Source organism: Myxine glutinosa, chromosome 6 (assembly GCF_964187855.1).
Source record: "Myxine glutinosa chromosome 6, kmMyxGlut1.1, whole genome shotgun sequence".
Taxonomy (NCBI): domain Eukaryota; kingdom Metazoa; phylum Chordata; class Myxini; order Myxiniformes; family Myxinidae; genus Myxine; species Myxine glutinosa.
This window is the reverse complement of record NC_136266.1, coordinates 149,646,442-149,670,511: the sequence shown is the minus strand read 5'-3', so window position 1 is coordinate 149,670,511 and position 24,070 is coordinate 149,646,442. Positions and strand designations below refer to the sequence as shown.

General features: G+C 41.2%; 1 protein-coding gene across 1 annotated transcript in view; it reads right to left on the bottom strand.

The window, feature by feature from the left end:
* PKD1L1 (polycystin 1 like 1, transient receptor potential channel interacting) overlaps positions 1 to 24,070 on the bottom strand; it is a 156,617-nt gene that overhangs the window by 111,053 nt on the left and 21,494 nt on the right. Inside the window, exons 8-14 of the mRNA XM_068119426.2 lie at positions 21,287 to 21,494; positions 15,980 to 16,086; positions 12,499 to 12,715; positions 11,653 to 11,823; positions 8,633 to 8,755; positions 1,627 to 1,708; positions 412 to 565 (exon numbers count right to left, since the gene is read on the bottom strand). Coding sequence (XP_067975527.2) covers positions 412 to 565; positions 1,627 to 1,708; positions 8,633 to 8,755; positions 11,653 to 11,823; positions 12,499 to 12,715; positions 15,980 to 16,086; positions 21,287 to 21,494 — 1,062 coding nt within the window. The remainder of the gene's footprint in view (positions 1 to 411; positions 566 to 1,626; positions 1,709 to 8,632; positions 8,756 to 11,652; positions 11,824 to 12,498; positions 12,716 to 15,979; positions 16,087 to 21,286; positions 21,495 to 24,070) is intronic.

Genomic DNA, 24,070 nt, shown 5'->3' with positions numbered 1-24,070 from the left:
CCCAAAGACCCAAAAGACCCCGAAGACCAAAAATACCCAGAAGACCCAAAATACCCCAAAGACCCAAAAAGACAGAAAGACTAAGAAGAACCAAAAGAACCTTCAGACCCAAAAGCCCCTAAAGACCTCGAAGACCCAAAAGACACCGAAGACCCTTTCGACCCAAAAGCCTCTGAAGACACCAAAGACCCAAAAGACCCTGAAGACCCAAAACACCTCAAAGACCCAAAATACCCTTAAAGGCCCAGAGGATTCAAAAGACCCTGAAGACCCAAATGGCCCGAAAGACCCAAAACACCATGAAACCCAAAAGGCACCGAAATGGTCAAAGATGCCTACCCCTCTGAAACGACGTGTGGTGAGGCGCGCGGAGCACGCCGAGTCATGCTAGTATCTACAATTAAGTCGCACCTGAAGCCAAGGAAGCAGGTAAAACCAGTGCCCAAAAGAGTAACACTCGAACAAAGAGCCCAAATGAGTACGCAGCATCCACGGGATGGTCTTGAGGTCTGGCCAGGTAATGAAGGAGCACAGTCTAAATACAGCACACCACCTGCAGGTGAAGCTGCACAGAATGGACAGATTCAAAAACTGGCTGGTCTTGGGTTGAACACAATCAAACATCATAGGTAATAAATGAAGATGCTCGCTCACTTTTTTTTAACCATCTGCCATGTATTCTAGAAGTAAAAAAGCAGGTAAACAAGACTCCCTATTAACTTTCAACCAACTAATGTCTATAGGTTATTATTCATCAATACTAGTACCATCTGTACCTATGTTCGTACGCTTTACCACCTTACGTCATTTCATTCACTGCAGTTTAAGACTGTGAATCTTTTACATGGGAAATACAATATTTTCATTGTCAATATCTCCATTATTTTAATACTTTTCAAGTATTAAAGTAACATCAACATAACAAAATTAAAGTAACAAGTAACATCAAGCAAGTATAAATTTTTGTATACATCAAGTGTATAATTTATATTTGTTATAAATTTATATTTTATTTATATTTGTATATAATTTTTGTATACTATTTTTGTATAAAATTTTTAAATTGTTTTTAAAATTTTGTAAAATTATATTTTTGTATACTAAAATTTTTGTATAAAAATATATTTTGCATATAATTTATCAATTTATATTTGTATATAATTATTGTATACTATTTTTGGATAGCATTTTTAATTGTATATAAAATTTTGTAAAATAATTATGTTTTTGTCTACTAAAATTTTTGTATAAAAATATATTTTGTATGTAATTAATACATTTATATTTGTATATAATTTCTGTATACATCAAGTATACAAAAAAAAAAAAAGTAGTGCACCATCACCTCATGTCATCCCTCAACCTGACCGATGATATTCCCCCATTACCCTTTCCTAATCAACCATCTTACTTGCTAGTTTCAGTGTTTCCTCCCCTCCACCCTCTCCTCTTATGCTGTTCATTTATTCCCTTGAAGTTTGTCCCATTGTCAGTTCTACCTTACTCTTCCATGAGCCTCGCTTCGGTAAAGAAAAAAAACAACTAATCATTGAAGCGAATTGATCAGATTTAACGATTTTGGACATCTAGTTGTCTGCATTGTATGTCCAGTGCAAATGTGCATACCGTTGGAGAAGCAAATGTCCAAAGTTGGTTGAAGCTCCATTTCTGATGGGCTAACCTTTCCATTCACCATTGGACTTGTTTCCTGAATGCACATGCACAGAGAAAAGGTTAAAGTTGGTCGGCAGAAATATTGCGACAATAATGGGTTGTAAAATATTCTTCGAGAGGTCATTATCTTAATGAAAATCTTAATAAAACATGAAGATACTAGAATGGCAATCAAGAGAGCGTATACCTCCGCCTGGCTGAACAGTTTATGTTTTGTATTCCACTGATGGGCCGGATCTGAATTTGGACCTGAACCAAAATCGAATCAGCTGGTTCTCGTCATCTAACCAACTCATCCAACAAGTTTAGTCATAAGTCATCCAGAAATTTTTCAAATACCATGCTAGTACACTGTACATCGTTTTTGACCCAATCACTCAATAGTGAAGAATCACTTGAAAGAAGGTTCTACATGTAATTTAAAAAATTCTCAGACCCGAATCCGGATCTTCGCCAAAATCTAATCATTTCGTCCTTGTCACACACCCAACATCTCCACCAAATTTCGTCGGAATCGTCCGACAACGTTTTGAGATATTTTCTTCACAGACAAACAGACTGTGGTGAAAATATAACCTCCATCCACCTTCCGTGTTGGAGGTAATTATATTTTGTCCATTATGTTGCACGTATGTGCCATTAATTATTTCATTTAATCCATAAGGGTAAGCAGTTCTTAATTCTTTAATCCAGAAAAGTTCTCGACACTTACGAATTGTATGATTGTTATATTTTCCATCTCGTCCTTTTTTCGGCCATTACTGCTAACTTTTCTGCAATCTGAACACTGAAGCTTGTATTTTTACAATATCCATAAGTAAAGTGATGGGTAAGTAGTGGAAAACCAGGAGTTTTATCTGGATTTCTCGTGCCGCTCCTGTGTGCATTCATTCTTACAATACATCTCTGCATTGTTTCAGCAACATATTGCATTACACCTTGGCTACAAGTCAACAGGTAAACTAGATATATTTGAGGTTCTACATGTAATGCATTTTTTGGTTTATTTTAGCTTAATCCTCCATCGTGCACAAAGTCCTTCCTTGGCACACCTGAACTTCTATCCTGCATCTATATATGAAGTATCTACAATCGATATAATAATCTATATACGATCTATATAATATATATACATATAATATACAGACTTGGCATTTAATATGGAATTTTTTTTTTTCTTGACTTGAGTTTACTTTCTTAACTCAGTATATCAATCTGGTGAGTTTCTTTTACACTTTGGTGATTTATCTATCTATAATTCCACTAATCTCTGTCTGTGTGTGTGTGTGTGTGTGTGTGTGTATGCGACCGCTGTTTCTCGACAACTACCGGTCCGATATACTTGAAACTTGCCAGGTATATTGCTGGGGACCCGAGGATGTGCCTTTTCAAGGTTTCATATTAATCGGACAAGTAGTTACCGAGCTATGTCCAAAAAACGATTCAACCAATCAGAGAGCAGCGAGCTATCACGTGTGCCGAACGTGCCGAACAGACTCTGCCTCGGACGGCACATTTGAGAGCGTATTCATTTATTTCACGTTGGCAAACTATGTTGGCGTTAAACTATGTTTTAAAACTAATTAAAACTACTTTGCGATTCATCGTAACTGCGATTCGTAACTGCCGTTCGCTTTGGCTTTGCGAATGGACCAAACCATTTCATGTAAATAGAGGGGGGGGATTGTCACCGTACTCGCAAGCCGTTCGCTTTGGACCAAACCATTTCATGTAAATAGAGGGGGGGGGATATAATTTTAGATATAGATATAGTACGGGCATGCCCTAGTTTGTTAAAAGAACCATGTCACTGATTGTCTGTCGCAGCAAGAAGTCAACAACAGGATTATATCACAGGTGGCATGGCAAAATGTACGGACAGGTACATTTGACGATTGGCTTCACAATCGGGTATATAAGGGTTGTTGCATTCTGTATTAGTGGAAAACAACTGCTGCACGTCTCCAAAAGTTATTGCCGCTTCCTCTGGAGATGGTCCGTCAAATCAACAATGCAGTTTGTCATGGAGTGGTGGCTTTACGAAATTACGGCATGAAACAGCGTGCTATTGCTCGGCAGTATGGCATCACTCAAGGTCATATGTCAAAGATCCTGAAACGAAATGCTCAGAGGGGTGTCCCTACTCCAATACCGAGGCCAGGACGTCCCCGCAGAACCACAAGGAGGGATTATCGCCAGCTGCACCGGTTAGTCCGCAATGGCCGTACCAAGTCAGCTAATCGGCTTAGGGCTGAGTGGCAGCAACTGACAAATGTGCCTGTATCCAGAAGGCTAGTCAACCAACGACTGGTTCAAGCAGGCTATCATGCCAGGTGTCACCTGAGAAAGCCACGCCTGACCAGACAACACCGCCAGCGCCGATTGCAGTGGGCCAGAGAGCACCGTCAATGGCAGCCAGGACACTGGAATCACGTGATCTTCAGTGACGAGTCTAGATTTCTGGTCTATCGTCAAGATGGCCATGTCCGAGGGCACAGACAAGTGCATGAAGCCGACAACAAAGATTTTATAGTGCCAAGAGTCCAAGCTGGAGGTGGTGGGGTGACCGTTTGCGCTGCTTTTCATGCAGGGGGCAAAACTGACCTGGTTGTTCTGAATGGAAACCTGAACCAGTTCAAGTATAGGGCCATTCTGGAAGAAACATTGCTTCCATTTGCTCGTGCAGCCTTTCGAGGAAACTTTGTCTTCCAAGATGACAATGCATGGCCTCATCGTGCTCGCATGATCCAACACTTTCTTGCTGACCGTGGTGTAGAGCATATGAAGTGGCCTGCCATGTCCCTGGATATGAATCCGATAGAGAACTTGTGGGCAGAATTAATGCGTCAAATCGACAACTTGGACCAGCAGCCGACCTCTGTGTGTGAATTGCAGCAGGCTATTGTCACGGCATGGCACGCGATTCCTGTCCAAACCTTGGCAAATCTCATGAACAGCATGCCTCAACGTGTACGTGCTCTCCTGAATGCTCGTGGGGGTTACACGAAGTACTGAACTGTAATTTTACTGTCCGTAATCCCAGTCGTAATTTAACTTTTGTTTTTGTTAAAAAAAATTTTGGCTAATGTGCAAAATAAAGAGATACTTCTGGTGAACGTACAGAAGTTTAACACAGTGCTGTCCATAAATTGAGTTCGACATCAGTTTACATCACTTTCAAGGATCAATTTATTTGTTTCGAAATGTCAAATGTGGTTTTTGTTTCTTTTAAAGGTCACATTAACAAAATCTCGAATAATTTCAACATAATTCCAATGAACTTTAGGTTCTAAGACATCTTGAAAAGTAAGTTCACCCCACAAAAAAAAAATTCCATATTAAATGCCAAGTTGGTATATAGTATATAGTATAATATAGTGTATAATATAGTGTATAATATATATATATATATATATATATATATATATATATATATATATATATATATATATATATATACAGACTTGGCATTTAATATGGAATATTTTTTTTGTTGGGGTGAACTTACTTTTCAAGTTGACTTAGAACCAAAAGTTCATTGGAATTATGTTGAAATTATTCTAGATTTTGTTAATGTGACCTTTAAAAGAAACAAAAACCACATTTGACATTTCGAAGCAAATAAATTGATCCTTGAAAGTGATGGAAACTGATATTGAACTCAAATCACGGATAGTACTGTGTTAAAATTCTGTACGTTTTCCAGAAGTATCTCTTTATTTTGCACATTAGCCATAATTTTTTTAACAAAAACAAAAGTTAAATTACAACTGGGATTACGGACAGTAAAATTACAGTTCATTACGTCGTGTAACCCCCACGAGCATTCAGGAGAGCACGTACACGTTGAGGCATGCTGTTCACGAGATTTGCCAAGGTTTGGACAGGAATCGCTTGCCATGCAGTGACAATAGCCTGCTGCAATTCACGCACAGAGGTAGGCTGCTGGTCCAAGTTGTCGAATTGACGCGTTAATTCTGCCCACAAGTTCTCTATCGGATTCATATCTGGGGACATGGCAGGCCACTCCATATGCTCTACACCACGGTCAGCAAGAAAGTGTTGGATCATGCGAGCACGATGAGGCCATGCATTGTCATCTTGGAAGACAAAGTTTCCTCGAAAGGCTACACGAGCAAATGGAAGCAATGTTTCTTCCAGAATGGCCCTGTACTTGAACTGGTTCAGGTTTCCATTCAGAACAACCAGGTCAGTTTTGCACCCTGCATGAAAAGCAGCCCAAATGGTCACCCCACAACCTCCAGCTTGGACTCTTGGCACTATACAATCTTTGTTGTAGGCTTCATGCACTAGTCTGCGCACTCAGACATGGCCATCTTGACGATAGACCAGAAATCAAGACTCGTCACTGAAGATCACGTGATTCCAGTGTCCTGGCTGCCATTGACGGTGCTCTCTGGCCCACTGCAATCGGCGCTGGCGGTGTTGTCTTGTCAGGCGTGGCTTTCTTAGGGGACGCCTGGCACGATAGCCTGCTTGAACCAGTCGTTGGTTGACTAGCCTTCTGGATACAGGCACATTTGTCAGTTGCTGCCACTCAGCCCTAAGCCGATTAGCTGACTTGGTATGGCCATTGCAGACTAACCGGTGCAGCTGGCGATCATCCCTCCATGTGGTTCTGCGGACACGTCCTGGCCTCGATATTGGAGGAGGGACACCCCTCTGAGCATTTCGTTTCGGGATCTTTGACACCTGACCTTGAGTGATGCCATACTGACGAGCAATAGCACACTGTTTCATGCCGGAATTTCGTAAAGCCACCACTCCATGACAAACAGCATTGTCGAGTTGACGGACCATCTCCAGAGGAAGCGGCAATAACTTTTGTAGACGTGCAGCAGTTGTTTTCCACTAATACAGAACGCAACAACCCTTATAACCCGATTGTGAAGCCAATTGTCAAATGTACCTGTCCGTACATTTTGTCACGCCACCTGTGATATAATCCTGTTATTGACTTCTTGTTGCGACAGACAATCAGTGACATGGTTCTTTTAACAAAGAAATCACCGAAGCGTAAAAGAAACTCACCAGATTGATATTCTGAGTTCAGAAAGGAAACCCAAGTCAAGAAAAAAAAAATATTCCATATTAAATGCCAAGTCTGTATATATATATATATATATATATATATATATATATATATATATATATATATATATAATCTATAGAATCTATATAATCATATATAGTTTGAAGTATATAGTAAGAATATGTACCATGTATATGAAGTATCTATAAGGCTTTCATCCGCAGCTTGATGGAGTACTGCTCTCCCCTCTGGGCTGGTGCCCCAGCCTCACATCTTGCCCAGATTGACGCCATGGAAACCAAGGTCTTCAAGATCATTGGAATTGCGATGAACCCGAGTCAATGGGCCTATCACTTCGCCATCGCAGACAGTTCGGTGGCCATTCTGTCTTCTTCCACCTCATTTCTGGTCTTACACCAACTGCACCATCTGTCCTCTCTGTGCTCTGCCCACCCCAAGTATCTGCAGGACTCATGCGGTCTACCAGGAACACCCGCTCCAAGAGAAACTGCCTAAATACAGAACCACTGCTCACCTACACTCATTAATTCCTCTTTTCACACCTGTAGAACCACCTTCCACATTCTTGTTGATTTCATTCTTCCCTCCGTGTCTTCAAGACAGCTGTTCACCACCATCTCAGGTCATCCCCCATCCAAAACCATGATTTTTTCTACACCTGCTAACCCTAACCCACCCCTTCCACAAATTGTGCTTATGTATCCATCTTGTCCACCCCTTTCGTTCTCATCTATCCCTAATCATTACCTGCATCGCCTGATTGTCCGTCTCCATCTACTTTCTCCCTCCGTCCTGCTACTGGTGTTTCCCCTTTGTCCTGCTGGTCCCTTTGTTATGTTGTGTCTTGATTTGTTCTCTCTTTTAAGTCTTCCACGAGCCAAGAACATGTATTTAAAAAAAAGAAGTAAGATCTAGCCTTCACAATGCAATTAATTAGATTGTTTGTGGCAAACACACACACACACACACACACACACACACACACACACACACACACACACACACACACACACTGGTGGTGGTGTGGGCTGAATGTGATGAAGTACCTTGCCTTGCATCATATACCTCATCGGTTATCCTTGTATTCCACCAATGCAAAGCTCCACCACATGCAATCTGTCACATGTCAGTGTGAGCCAGCTATCCGTTTTAACAGATGTCAAGGCTCATGAAAGAGCAAAAATGTTTGGGAATGTTTTGTTTGAGAACACGGCATTAATAGCACTGTTAAAGAAAAGAGTATTTCGAGTGACTTGTAAAAGCCTGAATGAAATATGGAGGCAGAGGAACAAGGGAAAAATTATTCCACATTGAAATAACATTTATAATAAATCAACATAATGATGATGATAATAATAATAATATCTGAAAAGGTAATGCTAAATACACACAGTAGATGTAGATCTCCAAACCATTAGAGAAACACTTGAGTCTTGTTTCAGTATTTCCCCCTTGATAATAAAGCACTCAAACTTATTCCTCAAGTCAAATTGCTGTACATGTTATTGCACAGTCTGGGTAACACTCTTCTTGGCAACAACACCCGGAAATGACTCTGGTGATCTCACCAAAGTCTCAGGGAGCAGGGTTAGGTCAGGAATTTGGAATTTGGCACCCAATGGCCACAGTGCAAAGGACACCATGGTGTCTTTAACGTCCACCAGCAATGGGAAACTGACTTCAAACCCCCCGAAAGAAGGTGCTCTCATGGCTATAACGCCTTGTCTGTGAAACACCAGGGGCACAGTTTATAGTTGAGTTGTTAATGGAACCCAGACGAGACGGTTCAATGACCATCATGGTACCTTTGCGCTCACCTGCCAGCTTCCCAACACATTCTGCGGTGGAAATTTTTATTACACACTGTGAGTGCTGCAGTGAAACCTCATTGCTGCAGATGAATGCAAAGGTGAGGACGCCGATGACAGGTAGGGCCAGAAGACCGCACTCCAGGCCAAGAAACAGAGTGTCCAAGGAGACAGACACCAGTCCTAATTCCACTTCATACTGTCAGACACACAACATTCCCATTGTTCATGTCACAGGCAAACATACATGTGCAGATAAACTATTTAGAATTTGTAAAACAAAAAATCCTCGATGGACTCAAACTTTCAAAGTGAGTACTGTACAAGTATGTTTTTTTATGATTCCGCTCTGTATATTTAAATATTAGAAGCTACAGGTAACATCATGTATTTCCAAACAACGAGCAACATTAATCAGAACAGTAAGGGTGACATTGTTGATATTGTTGAGATGTTGGTTATCCATGGAGCGTTACCATTCTCCATAGACAACTAACATCTCAGCTAGATGGGGCTTGTTAACCTTAGCTTGGTGTCAGACAGTTTATGGTGAAATGATAAGATCACATCACGTGATATCAAGATCGCAATCGCAGTATCCGTGTACACATGTATAATTATTAATGTACATACTCTTGTGAAAAAAAATCGCACCCGTCTCTGAAGGAAGCGGCTCAGTTTGCAATTTTAATATGAAATACATAAAGCCGAGACACAAACGAAACCCATGAGAATTACACCTTAGAATTACCCATCAGTATTACCCTTTAGAATTACCCTTTAGAATTACCCTTTAGAATTACCCTTTAGAATTACCCTTTAGAATTACCCTTTAGAATTACCCTTTAGAATTACCCTTTAGATATACAATTTAGAATTACCCTTTAAAATTACCCTTTAGAATTACCCTTTAGATATACAATTTAGAATTACCCTTTAAAATTACCCTTTAGAATTACCCTTTAGAATTACCCTTTAGAATTACCCTTTAGAATTACCCTTTAGATATACAATTTACAATTACCCTTTAGAATTACCCTTTAGAATTACCCTTTAGAATTACCCTTTAGAATTACCCTTTAGAATTACCCTTTAGATATACAATTTACAATTACCCTTTAGAATTACACTTTAGAATTACCCTTTAGAATTACCCTTTAGAATTACCCTTTAGAATTACCCTTTAGAATTACCCTTTAGAATTACCCTTTAGAATTACCCTTTAGATATACAATTTAGAATTATCCTTTAAAATTACCCTTTAGAATTACCCTTTAGATATACAATTTAGAATTACCCTTTAAAATTACCCTTTAGAATTACCCTTTAGATATACAATTTAGAATTACCCTTTAAAATTACCCTTCAGAATTACCCTTTAGATATACAATTTAGAATTACCCTTTAAAATTACCCTTTAGAATTACCCTTTAGAATTACCCTTTAGAATTACCCTTTAGATATACAATTTAGAATTACCCTTTAAAATTACCCTTTAAAATTACCCTTTCGAATTACCCTTTAAAATTACCCTTTAAAATTACCCTTTCGAATTACCCTTTAGAATTACCCTTTACAATTTCCCTTTAAAATTACCCTTTAAAATTACCCTTTAAAATTACCCTTTAAAATTACCCTTTAAAATTACCCTTTAAAATTACCCTTTAGAATTACCCTTTACAATTACCCTTTAAAATTAACCTTTAAAATTACCCTTTAAAATTACCCTTTAAAATTACCCTTTAAAATTATCCTTTTGAATTACCCTTTAGAATTACCCTTTACAATTACCCTTTAAAATTACCCTTTAAAATTACCCTTTAGAATTACCCTTTACAATTACCCTTTAAAATTAACCTTTAAAATTACCCTTTAAAATTACCCTTTAAAATTATCCTTTTGAATTACACTTTCGGGTAAACTAGATGGTAATTACCCCGATTCGAAATCGAAAAATCGAATCCCGAGCGATTGTGCAGGCTACTGTCTTGTATTCATGTGTCAGGTTTCAGAACAATCAGCCGATGATAAGGGAGGAGTAGCAGAAATTGCAAACATAGGGGCAATACCCCTAACGCTCACCTGGTAGAATAAATAATATACTGCACTGACTAAAGGTATTTTAAACCAATTTCAATGGTGCTTGAAGACAGTGCAGCATGTAGAATCATAACAAAATCATGACTTTAAACAAACAAAAAAATACCTATTTTGGGGCCAACTCCAATATACCCCATTTACCTCCTAAGACCCCGATTTTTCTCATGCCTTGAACAAACATTGGTACATCATGGCTGATTAAGGTTGTGGTGAAATTTCATCGAAATTGTGTGTGTAGTTTCTGAGAAGAAAGCAAATACCTATTTTAGGGGGCAACCCCGCTGTAGACCCCCAAGGGGGCAGATTTTTTTAATGCCGTAAACATACTTTGATACATCACGGGTGATTAAGGTTGTGGTCAGGTTTCATCGAAACCGTGTGTAGTTTCAGAGAAGAAAGCAAATACCTATTTTGGGGGGCAAACCTGGACCCACTTTGACCCTCCGTAGATCCCCTTAGACTTCGATTTTCTTCGTGCCGTGAAAAAACATTGGTAAATCATGGTTGATGAAGGTTGTGGTCAAGTTTCATCGAAATAGTGTGTGTAGTTTCAGCGAAGAAAGCAAATTCCTATTTTGGTGGTCAAACCTGGATCCAGTTTGACCCCCGGTAAACCCCCTTAGACGCCAAGTATTTTAATGTTGTAAACAAACTTTAATCACAACACAACAAATATAATTTGTGCCAAGTTTGGTCACAATCCCATCAGCGGTTTCAGAGAAGAAGTTGCAAGTGTTTACGGACGGACGGACTGACGGACAGACGACGCGCCATCGCATAAGCTCCCCTGAACTTAGTTCCAGGTGAGCTAAAAAGTTAACGGATGGACAGATGGACAGACATCTGGACATCGCCATCCATTTTGTAAATTCATCTCTTCGAGAATCGAGATAGGATAAACTAATAATAAATTTGAATGCCCAGTCTGAATTTTTTTTTTTTTTTCATCCCAACATGAACCATCAACTTGCAGGTATCGGTGCAACCAATTAATACCTTGTCTTCCTGGGAAGCCAAAATGACAGTGGCAACAGCGGCCTGACAAGCCACTAAGCAGAGCCAGAGAGCAAGGCGCTGACAACAGGTGAGCACCCCAGTTCCAACACGGCTCCAAGCCCAGCTGTACAAATGCCAATGGGCAAGCCCTGCTAGGATGGTTCTTGACAACTGAAAACATTGCAACAACAACAACAAAATATGGCAAACATGAAAAAGAAACTCAAAGTTTAATTTCTTAAATCTGTCCCATAATACAACATAGCAACAAGAAAGAGCAATCAAAGATTGCATACCCTCACCAGGATGTGTTTTCAGTAGTTTTTATGGCTTTTGTGTTAAGAACAAATATGGCGGCCGAACCACGTGAGCGATGACGTCATCATTATTATTTTTTCTCCACCAATTTATCCCTAGATCATGCACAAGAAATTTCATCTTGTTCGATGATTTTGTACTTGTCAAAATATGACGCCATAATGGAGGCACCTATGACATCATCATTAACATATTTTATTCCCTATGGAGAGTTCTTTACAATGAGCCACGTCTCAATTTTGTCTATGCGGCGCTTTCGGAGATACAGAGGTGCAAAGTTTTTCGGTTTTTCCAAGATGGCGCCCATACCACGTGCCCTATGACATCATAATTATCATTAGAAAATCCTACAGGTGGACTTGCACCTATGGCGGAAACGTCCTGTCAATCGGACCAACGGTTGCCAAGAAAATTATATTTATTCTGTGCAGACAAACAAACAGACAAACAGACAGACAAAAAAAAAGCCAGACAAACGGACCCAAATGCAATACCCTCTCCTCCTGCGAGGATAATTAAAGCAAGCACCTCCATGGGCCCGAGCCCTGCTGAACGAGCCGGTAGATGTCTATCGACACGACCATCACCATGCTCAGTGGACAACCAACACGTCGCGGGGAAACCCCAGGTTCTGCGTTGCTTCAAGTCACGCACCACGACCTGGCTCACAAACCAACCTGGACAGTGACCTTGGTTGTTGTGCCACAGATGCAACTTGCAGATTGGACCCAAGCAATGCTGAGAGCTGCGTGCAAAAGGCAGTGTATGTGAGGCCCAAAAAAAAAAAAGTTCCAACTTTCACACAGCTCCCCTGAACTTAGTTCCAGGTGCTCCCCTGAAGTTCCAACTTTCACACAGCTCCCCTGAACTTAGTTCCAGGTGCTCCCCTGAAGTTCCAACTTTCTGAAGTTTCGTTCAGAAATTGAAGATCAGGTTTATTTTCAAAATCCTTCAATCATAAACCACTTTTTATAGACTCGAGAAAGAGCACGAGGTACCGGATGGATGCAAAATGAGGAGGTGGAAGGGGAGAAAGGTTATCTCAATTTTCATATTTGTCTGTATTATGTCGATAAGAGAACAAAAATCGCCCTTCAATGCTTTATTGATTTGTTTTGTCATGTGAGAGAAAAAAATTTTAAAAGTACAGAATCTTTGGTCGAAGTGGTGACCTGCCCAGGAGTGTAATGCTAGCCAAGAAAATGCTTAGGCAGAACTCGTATCCGAATCCATATTCATATCTTCACCAAAATCGAATCGATTTGTCCTTGTCATACACACAACCTGTTCACCAAGTTTCGTCATAATCCATCAATAACTTTTTGAAATATCCTGCTATATATTGTTTTTGGCCCTATCACTCAATGGTGAAGAATCAGTTTAAAAAAACTCCTTCGATCCGGATCCAGATTCAGATTCGAATATGCACCAAAATCGAATCGATTTGTCCTCGTCATACACACAACCTGTTCACCAAGTTTCGTCATAATCCATCAATAACTTTTTGAAATATCCTGCTATATATCGTTTTTGGCCCTATCACTCAATGGTGAAGAATCAGTTTAAAAAAACTCCTTCGATCCGGATCCAGATTCAGATTCGAATATGCACCAAAATCGAATCGATTTGTCCTCGTCATACACACAACCTGTTCACCAAGTTTTGTCATAATCCATCAATAACTTTTTGAAATATCCTGCTGTATATCGTTTTTGGCCCGATCACGCAATGGTGAAGAATCACTTAAAAACTCCTTCGATCCGGATCCAGATTCGAATATGCACCAAAATCGAATCGATTTGTCCTCGTCATATACACAACCTGTTCACCAACTTTTGTCATAATCCATCAATAACTTTTTGAAATATCCTGCTATATATCCTTTTTGGCCCTATCACTCAATGGTGAAGAATCACTTAAAAACTCCTTCGATCCGGATCCAGATTCGAATATGCACCAAAATCGAATCTATTTGTCCTTGTCATACACACAACCTGTTCACCAAGTTTTGTCATAATCCATCAATAACTTTTTGAAATATCCTGCTATATATCGTTTTTGGCCCGATCACGCAATGGTGAAGAATCACTTAAAAACTCCTTCGATCCGGATCCAGATTCGAATATGCACCAAAATCGAATCGATTTGTCCTTGTCATATACACAACCTGTTCACCAACTTTTGTCATAATCCATCAATAACTTTTTGAAATATCCTGCTATATATCCTTTTTGGCCCTATCACTCAATGGTGAAGAATCACTTAAAAACTCCTTCGATCCGGATCCAGATTCGAATATGCACCAAAATCGAATCGATTTGTCCTTATCATACACACAACCTGTTCACCAAGTTTCGTCCAAATCCGTCAATAACTTTTGAAATATCCTGCTATATATCGTTTTTGGCCCTATCACTCAATGGTGAAGAATCACTTAAAAACTCCTTCGATCCGGATCCAGATTCAAATATGCACCAAAATCGAATCGATTCTTCCTCGTCACACACACACCTGTCCACCAAGTTTCGTCCAAATCCGTCCACAACTTTTTGAGATATCCTGCTATGTATCGTTTTTCGCCCAATCTCCCAATGGTGAAGAATCATTTAAGAAATTCTAGTAGCCGGATCCGGATGCGGATCGTCACCAAAATCTAATCATTTCGTCCTTGTCACATAAGCTACATCTCTGCCAAATTTCGTCCGAATCCGTCCACAACATTTTGAGATATTTTGTTCACAAACAGACAGACAGACGTAGACAGACAGAGGTGAAAATATAACCTCCATCCACACTTGGCGGTGGAGGTAATAAATATCCTGTTCATCTGACTCTGCAATTCTGCTTGTAAAAGTGATGAGTTTTATTTTCTTGTATTTTATTAAGTACTTGTATTTTCTTGAAGTAGGTATTGAGGACACATGTCTGCCACTTCTGTAATTTCTAATACAGTATTGCTTTTTCTCCGACCTCAGTCCTATCACTATATCCTTCACTTCACTCCTTCACTCCTCACCTTCACCTTCCCTCCTTCATTTATGAACTTCACCTTGACCTCCACTTCACTTCTATGCTCACCTTCACTCCTTCATTACTCTTTACTTCCGCCTCTGGAACAAACTCCCCCACTCCCTTCAATCCCACCGCTCCCTCCAGGTCTTTAAAACAGCTGTTCACCACCATCTCTTATCTTCCCCCATCCAAAACCTTGATCTTTTCTACCCCCGCTAATTTCACCCCAGATCCACTTTTTTTGAAATACAAACTTCTTTCCTGGAAGTCCTAGCAATGTCCATGTGTTTTATACCTCTAACACCCCAGTCCCCCTCCCCACGCCTACTACTCCCAAGCCCTCTCCCTCCCACAGATCTCCCGATGTCCCTGTTCTCTGCTGTTGTACTTGTGTACTTCCCTCTCTCTCCCCATTTTGTCTCCCGCTCCCTTTTTTGTACGTTTGTGTGTCCGTTTGTTGTTTTTTGTGATTAATGTTCGCTCTTTCACGAGCCTCGATGTTGTATACAAAAAAAAAAAAAAATCCAAATCCCCCATGGACTAGTTTCTCACCGACATGTCCATTCAAATCTCCACCAGTAATCACTTCTTCACAGATTAATTTATTGAACCAAACCTTCTAGTTCATCCCAAAATGATCTACATCCTTCTTCACTTAAACTTGCTTCAAATGTATACGTGCTTCCAATATCTAAAAGTTTTTGTCCCATAATATTTTTCAGTGTCATTATTCTATTACTAAATCGCTTTACCTCCATCAATGACAACGACAAAACTTAGGGGGTTTGAACCTGGGACCCCAGCATTGTGATCTCAAGCCTGCATGGCAATGCTAAACAGGAAAACCCAACTTATGTCTATGTTCACGCAAATACAGCTAGAGCACAGCATGAGGATATTCACTTCAACAACTACACATGGTGATCCAGATTTGGGGTATTGCAACACATCTAGCACATAATGGCATCAAGTTGATTGACATTTGTTGTGGGAGCACCTGAATAGGAAGGTGTGTTGCGAGCCACGCTGATGCAACACTTGATCCTGACTCCACAAATCCTGCACTTCTGAAACTCCATACTCCCCATGCAGGACAATGCTTACCTATGAGGACACATGAGGACATATGAGGACACAAGTTGTACAACCAAAAACGGCGATATACAGTCATTTGAAAAAAAAAAAGCCAATCACTTTGGTCGAGTGAGGAAACAACAAGAATGACCGCATTGTGGTCACAAAATCTGGTAATGAGCCAATTGGGAATGACGCATTCAATGTGCTGTTAATAAATTAACTGGACAACTCTTATCCATAATGTCACCTTCCCCACGGTTGTATCAGAATAAGCCAATGTGTCGCAGGGAACAGGTGGGCCTTTCAAAAATTACATAACGCTTTTTAAAAGTAATTTGCAAAATGTAACGCTTTATTACTTTATTACGTAACACAACACTTGATTACCGACAGGTTCAATTAAACCTTACTATTATTCGACTGTAGCGACCCATGGGTCCCCCAAGCGAGACCAGCAACAGAATCTCCTTGCTCCAGCCGGTGACGTAACTGGCGGGCAAACCACGGCACCGGGGTGGCCGGTCACGTGACCACCAAAGCGTGCCAGGCGTGCGGTTATAATCCTTTGCACCTGTCGGTCACGTGACCACCAAAGCGCGCCTCGCCTGAGAGGCGTGGCTTTCGGTTTCGGTTGTGCTTTCTGGTTGTGATATATATGCAGCCCGATAAACGGGCTTTTGAGAGTTCCCGAGTTGGTTTTTACAATAAACATCTTCTCGGACGAGTTTGTGTCTTGCCCGTCACTTCGTCCGTCTCAAGCAAGAGCCCTGCTCTTCACGACATATGATTAGATTTTCTGGGGGGCCCTCGTCGTGAATAACACTTGACCCAAAAAACGCCAACGGAAATCTGACCTAACAAACCCGGGCAGTGTATAATCAACAGAGGCCTACAGGCCTAATGTGTTAGGCCCACCATAAAACCAAGATGGCGACCATATAATGTCGTCTCGGTGCTACAGTGAGTTGAGTCAAGCGACAGATGTGCGACCAATAGGTGAACATTCCAAAAATCGACCCCCCCAACAAGATCCCCACAACAGCAACATGTAGCTGATGTAGACTTGCAACATGCCGCAGGTTAAAATGACATGAGAACTTGAAAATTAAGAATAATCGACCACAAAACCCAATCACAACTTGGTTCTTCAAACAAAACTTTAAAAACGGAAAGAGAGGCAGCCCTTGGGTGAGCTTTGTTTACCTTCAGGCACCTACCTGTAGAGATTTCAACCAAGAAATTTTTTTAAAGATAATTTCAAGATTTCTACCAAGGTGAGCAGGTTAGCAGGTATAGCAAACAATTTTTTGTAAAACAAGTTTCTGAAAATGATGACAAATCTCCAACTACAAGCGTTTCAAGCACAGACTGCTGATTATACATTTTTGAACATATAATTATTTAATTTCAATAAACCCGAACGATTTACAAATCGATTGTATTTTATCGTTCACCACTCTGTGCAGAGCTTTCAAACAAAGTTGATCAGTTATTACGCATTTACTCGTACATGCAAACGTTCACATTTCGAAGGCAGTCGCCATTTTGTCCCATAAATGTGATCCATGTTACACGACCTCTGTCTTATATCCAATAAATATGTGCAAACCTCAAAATTAAAGAACTGATTCAATGTGATTCCACCGCAGAAGAACTGGTCAGATTGATAACATCACTAAATACGATATATTTAGCTTTACACTCTTATGGTTAAACTGCCAAAACCAAGATTCTCTGCTCACCTTCACTCTTTAATTCCTCTTTTCTCCCGCCTCTGGAACAAACTCTCTCACTCCCTTCAATCCCAGTCTTCCCTCCAGGTCTTTAAAACAGCTGTTCACCACCATCTCTTGTCTTCCCCCATCCAAAACCTTTATCTTCTCTACCCCCGTTAATTCACCCCAGATCCACTTTTTTGAAATACCGACTTCTTTCCTGGAAGTCCTAGCTGTGTCCATGTGTTTTTTTTTTTTACCTCATCCCCCCCCCCCCCCTTCCCGTGCCCACTCTCCCCAGCCTTCTCCCTCCCACAGATCTCCCGATGTCCCTGTTCTCTGCTGTTGTACTTGTGTGCTTTCCTCTTTCTCCCCATCTTGTCTCCCGCTCCCTTTATCTTATGTTTTTTTGTGTCAGTTTGTCTTTTTGTCATTAATGTTAGCTCTTACACGAGCCTCGATCTTACCAAAAAAAAAAAAAAAAGGCAGGAGACGACGATGGTTCTTTAACTGAACGGTATTCAATGACAAAGGACGGACTGTAACCGAAACAGGCTCGGACTGGGGGGTCGGGGGCCCACGTGGGAGGTGTCGGCCCCCGACATGCGGTGTACATGCCTATTTACAAAGGGCCCCAATGCGCTGCGTGCGCAGGCCTTTAAGAGCCAGCTGTACGTAATTGTGTGTGGTGCTGGCCTGGAAATGTCAAAACGAAGGTTACTGACCTTGAAATGAGATAGAAAATAATGTATAATCAGTTATGAGGTTAGTTAGCTACACAATACCGAAAATTCGGTTAGATTCCGACAACTTTCAAAATTTGACCTTTATGACCTTCAAAGGTCAAAGGTCGAATATTCTGAAATTTGTTGGAAAACTTGTATTTCATGATGTATGGGATAATATAAGATCATGTACAACATTTCACCCGATCAGGAAGCGAACAATGTAATAAAACCATCAAAAATCGACTTTTCTAAATTTCGTGACCTTGCGACCTTGACCTTGGGGCGAAAATGAAAGATCGAGCTCCGTGGGGCTAGACACATGACATTGGCCTAACCAAATACCGAAACCCCTGTCAGATTCCACCAAACCCCTCGGAGAAGATGTAGCTTGAACTCGATTATCCCCTAGAAAGACATCTTTTCGGGCGTCGCTCCGCCCACAATGGGCGCAATACGCCCACTCTAGGTAGGACACAACTAGATCATGATATCAACCTCCCACCCAAGTTTCATCAAGATTGGATGATATCATCGGGTAGTTATGCTGCGGACAGACAGACAGACACACACCCATGACGAATATAGTGGTCACTCTGTTTGATAACTCGTGAACCAACAATACATCTTTATATACATATTTGTAATTTTATATATCTTTTTAACTCAACTATATCAAGGCTGGAGTGCCTCAAGGCAGTGTTCTGGGACCAGTCCTATTCCTGATCTTCATCAAAGATCTCTCTGTCTCTCTGGAAAATCCTCTTTATCTATTTGCTGATGACTCCCACCCTCTGCTGTCACATCCCTCATCCTTCAGACGGGCCGACTGCAGCTTCTTCCGTCTCTTCAGACCTTGACAAGATCACAAGCTGGTCAAACACTTGGCTCACTCTCTCTCAAAAAGGACTGTCTGGTAACCTCCCACCCCCGCCCCCTATATTTCTTGGGTAAACCACATCTCAAAGTTGACCTCCAAAACCAGCCACCGACTGGGCAACCTCTGTCATACAAAGTCCTTCATTGGCACACCTGAACTCCTATCCACTTACAAGGCATTCACCCGCAGCTTCAAGGAGCACTACTCTCTCGTCCCGGCTAGCTCCCCTCCCTGACAGCTCGCTCAGCTTGATACCGTGGAAATCAAGGCCTTCAAGATTATTGGAATCTCCCACAATGATGTTGAGTCTATGGGCCTATCACTTCACCATCGCCGACAGGTCAGTGGTCTCTGTCTTCTACCGCCTCCTTTCTGGTTTTGCACCCTCTGCTCTTTCTGTGCTTTCTCCCCTAGGTTTCTGTATGGCTCACATGGCCCTACATCAACCCTCTTCTGGTTAAACTACCTAAACCCAGGATCCCTGCTCACCTCCACTCATTCATCCTCTGTTTTTTCCTGCCTGTCAAATTGACTTCCACGTTCTCTTCAATCACATTCTTCCCTCCGGGTCTTCAACACAGCCCAACACCATTTCAAATCAGCCCCAATCCCAAACGATGAACTTTTCTAGCATCATTAACACCCTCTCCCACACCTCCAATCCGACCCCAATCCCTCGTACTTATAAAATTCCAGTTTTCCCTCGTGAGTTTCCTTCTGTATCCATCTTGTCCACCCCATGCATCCTCTCCTGCCCTCCATTCCTCCGCACATCCATTGTTTGACTATTCCCTCTATCTCTGCCTTAAACTCTGCTAGTGGTGTTTCCCTCCTCTCTCTCTGCTCTTCCTTTTGTCCGGGTGTGTCCTGATTCATTCAGTGTACTCGTGCTAGCCTAGCTCTTCCATGAGCCTCAACAATGTATACAAAAAAAAAATAGAAAAAATAAATAATACTCATAAAAGAACCATAACACAAAATAAGAAAAAATGCCTTAAACGATTCTTTACAATCTTCAATAGTACAACGCATCAACTTCCTTTTTCATACAAATGGAACTAATCACGAAATAACACAAAGGTTAAGGTATAACTTACAACTTTATTAGCCCCACGATTTTGGGAAAAAAGGTTGGGATATTGTAATCGGCTCCGTCTGTCTGTCCGTCCGTCCGTCTGTCCGTCTCATCTTAAACGGTTGGGCGGGCAGAAATTGACCAAACTTGGTAGTTATATCACCACATGGCAAGAAGGTGTGAGAGCAGTCTCATTTTTGGCCTTGCACCCTTGGGTGAGGTCAAAAGGTCAAACACCAAAAAATGCAATTACGGGCACCAAAAATGCCAAATATCAAAAAATAGAAAACAAAATGCAGCAAAACATTTTAAATGAAACTTTGTATGTACAATCAACATTGGAGTATGCATAAAATATGCAACCATTTTTTTCGATTTCACCCCCAGGTGATGCCCTAGTGGGTGGGGACTTAGGGTGGGGACTTAGGGTGGGGACTTAGGGTGGGGACTTAGGGTGGGGACTTAGGGTGGGGACTTAGGGTGGGGACTTAGGGCAATATGAGTCGAAATGAAGGGGGAAAAACATTTTCACTCGAAATTTGATATTGGATCGTCCCTGGTGGAACGTTTTGCCATTTTTCAAACCTTGCTTTAGGTGGGAAGCGTGAGAATTTGCGAGGGTGTGCCAATGTGCCATCGACTTCCCTCTACTTTACCCCAATATACTTTTTACATGAACTTTGTTGAAATTGCTATGTTTACCATACCCAGAATGCATGAAACACCCATCCTCAATTTCGACATTTCACTCACAGCTTTGAGAGCAAGACATTCTCCGACATTGTCTTCACCCAAGCATCTCTAATATTTGTGTAATTGTAAAGCAACATGCCTTTGCACTTGTTCCTGCATTTGGACGGCACCCAGTCTCCACTGTAATGGCGTACAGTTGTTGAGAGCGAGGATTTGATCCAGACAGCAACAAGGGTTTCCTGGCTTGTTGCCCACGGACATCTGCTCGCCAAGAAGCAGTTCCACACGCCAATCCCAGGAGCAGCAACAGTAAGAGGATAGCCCCAGGAAGAAGGCTAGCGTTGGGTCTAGGTTCACACACATGAGAAGGCCTTCTTTTAGACCATTTCATCTTATTGAGTTATTATTGATGTTTTCGATGGTGTAGTATCAGTCAGATGGGAAGGTAAGCTGGGGAATTGTCTGCCAACATTATTTTCAGGTAAATTTTAAAGATCTCTTGGTGTCTTTCACAAAAAGTGGGAATTGTTGACAGAACACAGCTCAAATTACAAAGCAATGCCCGAATGTGCAGGTGGCACAACTTTATATCTCAGTGATGGCACAATCAATGGGCCAAGTTAATAAAAGCATCTTGGTTAAACATGCATTTGCTGAAAATAAGTAATTAAATTGGTGTTTTTAGATCACCAAAATGAGACCTACTGGAAGGAAGTGAATGAAAAGTGGGAAATGTTTGAACGTGGAACAAAAACAAACACCTCCCTTGTTGGCTTGTTAGCCCATCCTCTGCACAGCAGGAGACAGGGTTTTGTAATCACTTCTGTGTGTGTGTCTGTCTGTCTGTCTGTGTGTGTGTGTGTCTGCCCAGGCCGTAACTTTTTATCGTTTGGGCTATTGTCATCAAATTTTCACCACAGTTTTATTATGATAATACAGAGAAGGCATATTAATAATTTTGTCAAAAAGTCAAAGGTTAAAGGTCATCGTTACCTAAAAATCAGCAATTTTCATCCGATTGACCTGAGATTTTAATAACTTGCATATTGGCTAACTGAATTGGTTCACCATTCAAAAGCTACAAGCTGAATGTTTTTTTTAGATCTAAAGCTCAAAGGTCATGATTGCACAAAAGCATCAATTTTCATTTCGTATTTTTTTCCGTTTTCGTTATTTTGAGCATACGGAAGAAGAAGAAGAAGTCTGAATACAAACGGACACAGATAGGCTTTGCATTTTCAGATTCTTTCTAGTTAGTGTTTTGATAAAAATGCTTGGGTCATGATGTTGGGAACACAGGTTCAAATCCCATTTATCACCTGGCTCTTGTCTACTCGTGTTCTTGTAATCAATTCAAAAGTATATTTTGTCTACCAATGTCTTTGCACTGCATGTGATTTGTGTAAAAGATTCACCATGGAGCTTGACATAAATGTAAAAAATATAAATACTGTAGTGTGTGCATCAGGGGTCAGTACTAAGTCCACTACTATTTGTAGCTGTGATGGAGGTGCTGGCTCAGAACGTAAAGGAGGGTTTACCGTGGGAGTTGTTGTATGCAGATGATCTGGTGTTGATTGCAGAAAGTATGGATGGATTGAAGGAAAAGATGAACAAGTGGAAGGAGTGTATGGAGACAAAAGGTCTGAAGGTGAATATCGGAAAAACGAAGGTGATGACAAGTGGTAAAGCATGTGATGAGGTGGAAAGAACTGGGAAGTGGCCCTGTGCTGTGTGTAGGAAGGGTGTCGGAGTGAACTCCATTCAATGTACAATGTGCGCTGAGTGAGTTCATCAAAAATGTAGTGGTCTGAGAGGGTCATTTACCAGTGTGGCAGCTACATTCAAGTGTAAGGTGTGCACAGAGGGAGCTGCAGATGGAGGAAATGTTGAGTTGGATCTTGGAGACGGTATGAAGCTGGAAGGTGTGAAAACATTTTGCTGCCTCGGAGACATGCTGAATGGAGAATGATTCATGCTGAATGAATAGAGATCAGACTCGGCAACGGTTGTTAGAGTGAGATGTGCAGGGAAGAAGTTTTGGGAACTGAGTGGCGTGCTGATGAGGAGGGGAGTGTCGTTGAAGCTGAAGGGAAAGGTGTATGCTGCATGTGTGAGAAGTGTTATGATTTATGGGAGTGAGACATGGGTAATGAACGTAGAGCAGCAACGAAGGCTGGAAAGGGTGGAAATGCGAATGGTTCGGTGGATGTGCGGAGTATCGTTGAGAGAGAGGAAGACAAATGATGGATTGCGAAAGATGATGGGAATAGAGCCTGTGAGGGATGCTGTGAAGAGAAAGAGTTTGAGATGGTTTGGTCATGTGTTGAGGAAGGATGAAAGTGACTGGTTGAGAAGAGTGATGGAAATGAATGTAGAAGGAAGTAGAGGATGGGGAAGACCGAGAAAGACCGAGAAAGACTTGGCTGAAGGTGGTCGAAGAAGAAATGCGGGCAAGGGGGTTAACAAGGGGAGATGCAGAAAATAGGGCAAACTGGAGAAGATAGTCATGGGGCCCGCAAGGCTAACCCCCGCTCTAGCAGGGAAAATGGCCTTAAATGCCTGTTGTTGTGCATTCAAAACGACTGGTGGTGGTTTGTGTGCAGCCACCCAGCTGCTGGTTGCATCATTTACAGTGGGCGTGTCTGCTGCTGATGCAATGCCTCTCTATAATCAGTTATCTGGTACTCATTTTGCCGACCTCGGAAGGATGACAGGCTGAGTCAACCTTACCTGGCATTAATTCAACGGGATTCAAACTCAGAACCTTCGGATCCCAAGCCCACTACCCCAACCATTAGGCCAACACCAGGTATATTCAAAACTACTAGTAGAAAATGATGCCGAGAAATCAGCAATTGTTCTTGGCATGGTGGCAACAGGAAGATAAAATAACTCCATTAACCTGACTTGGAGCGTCCGC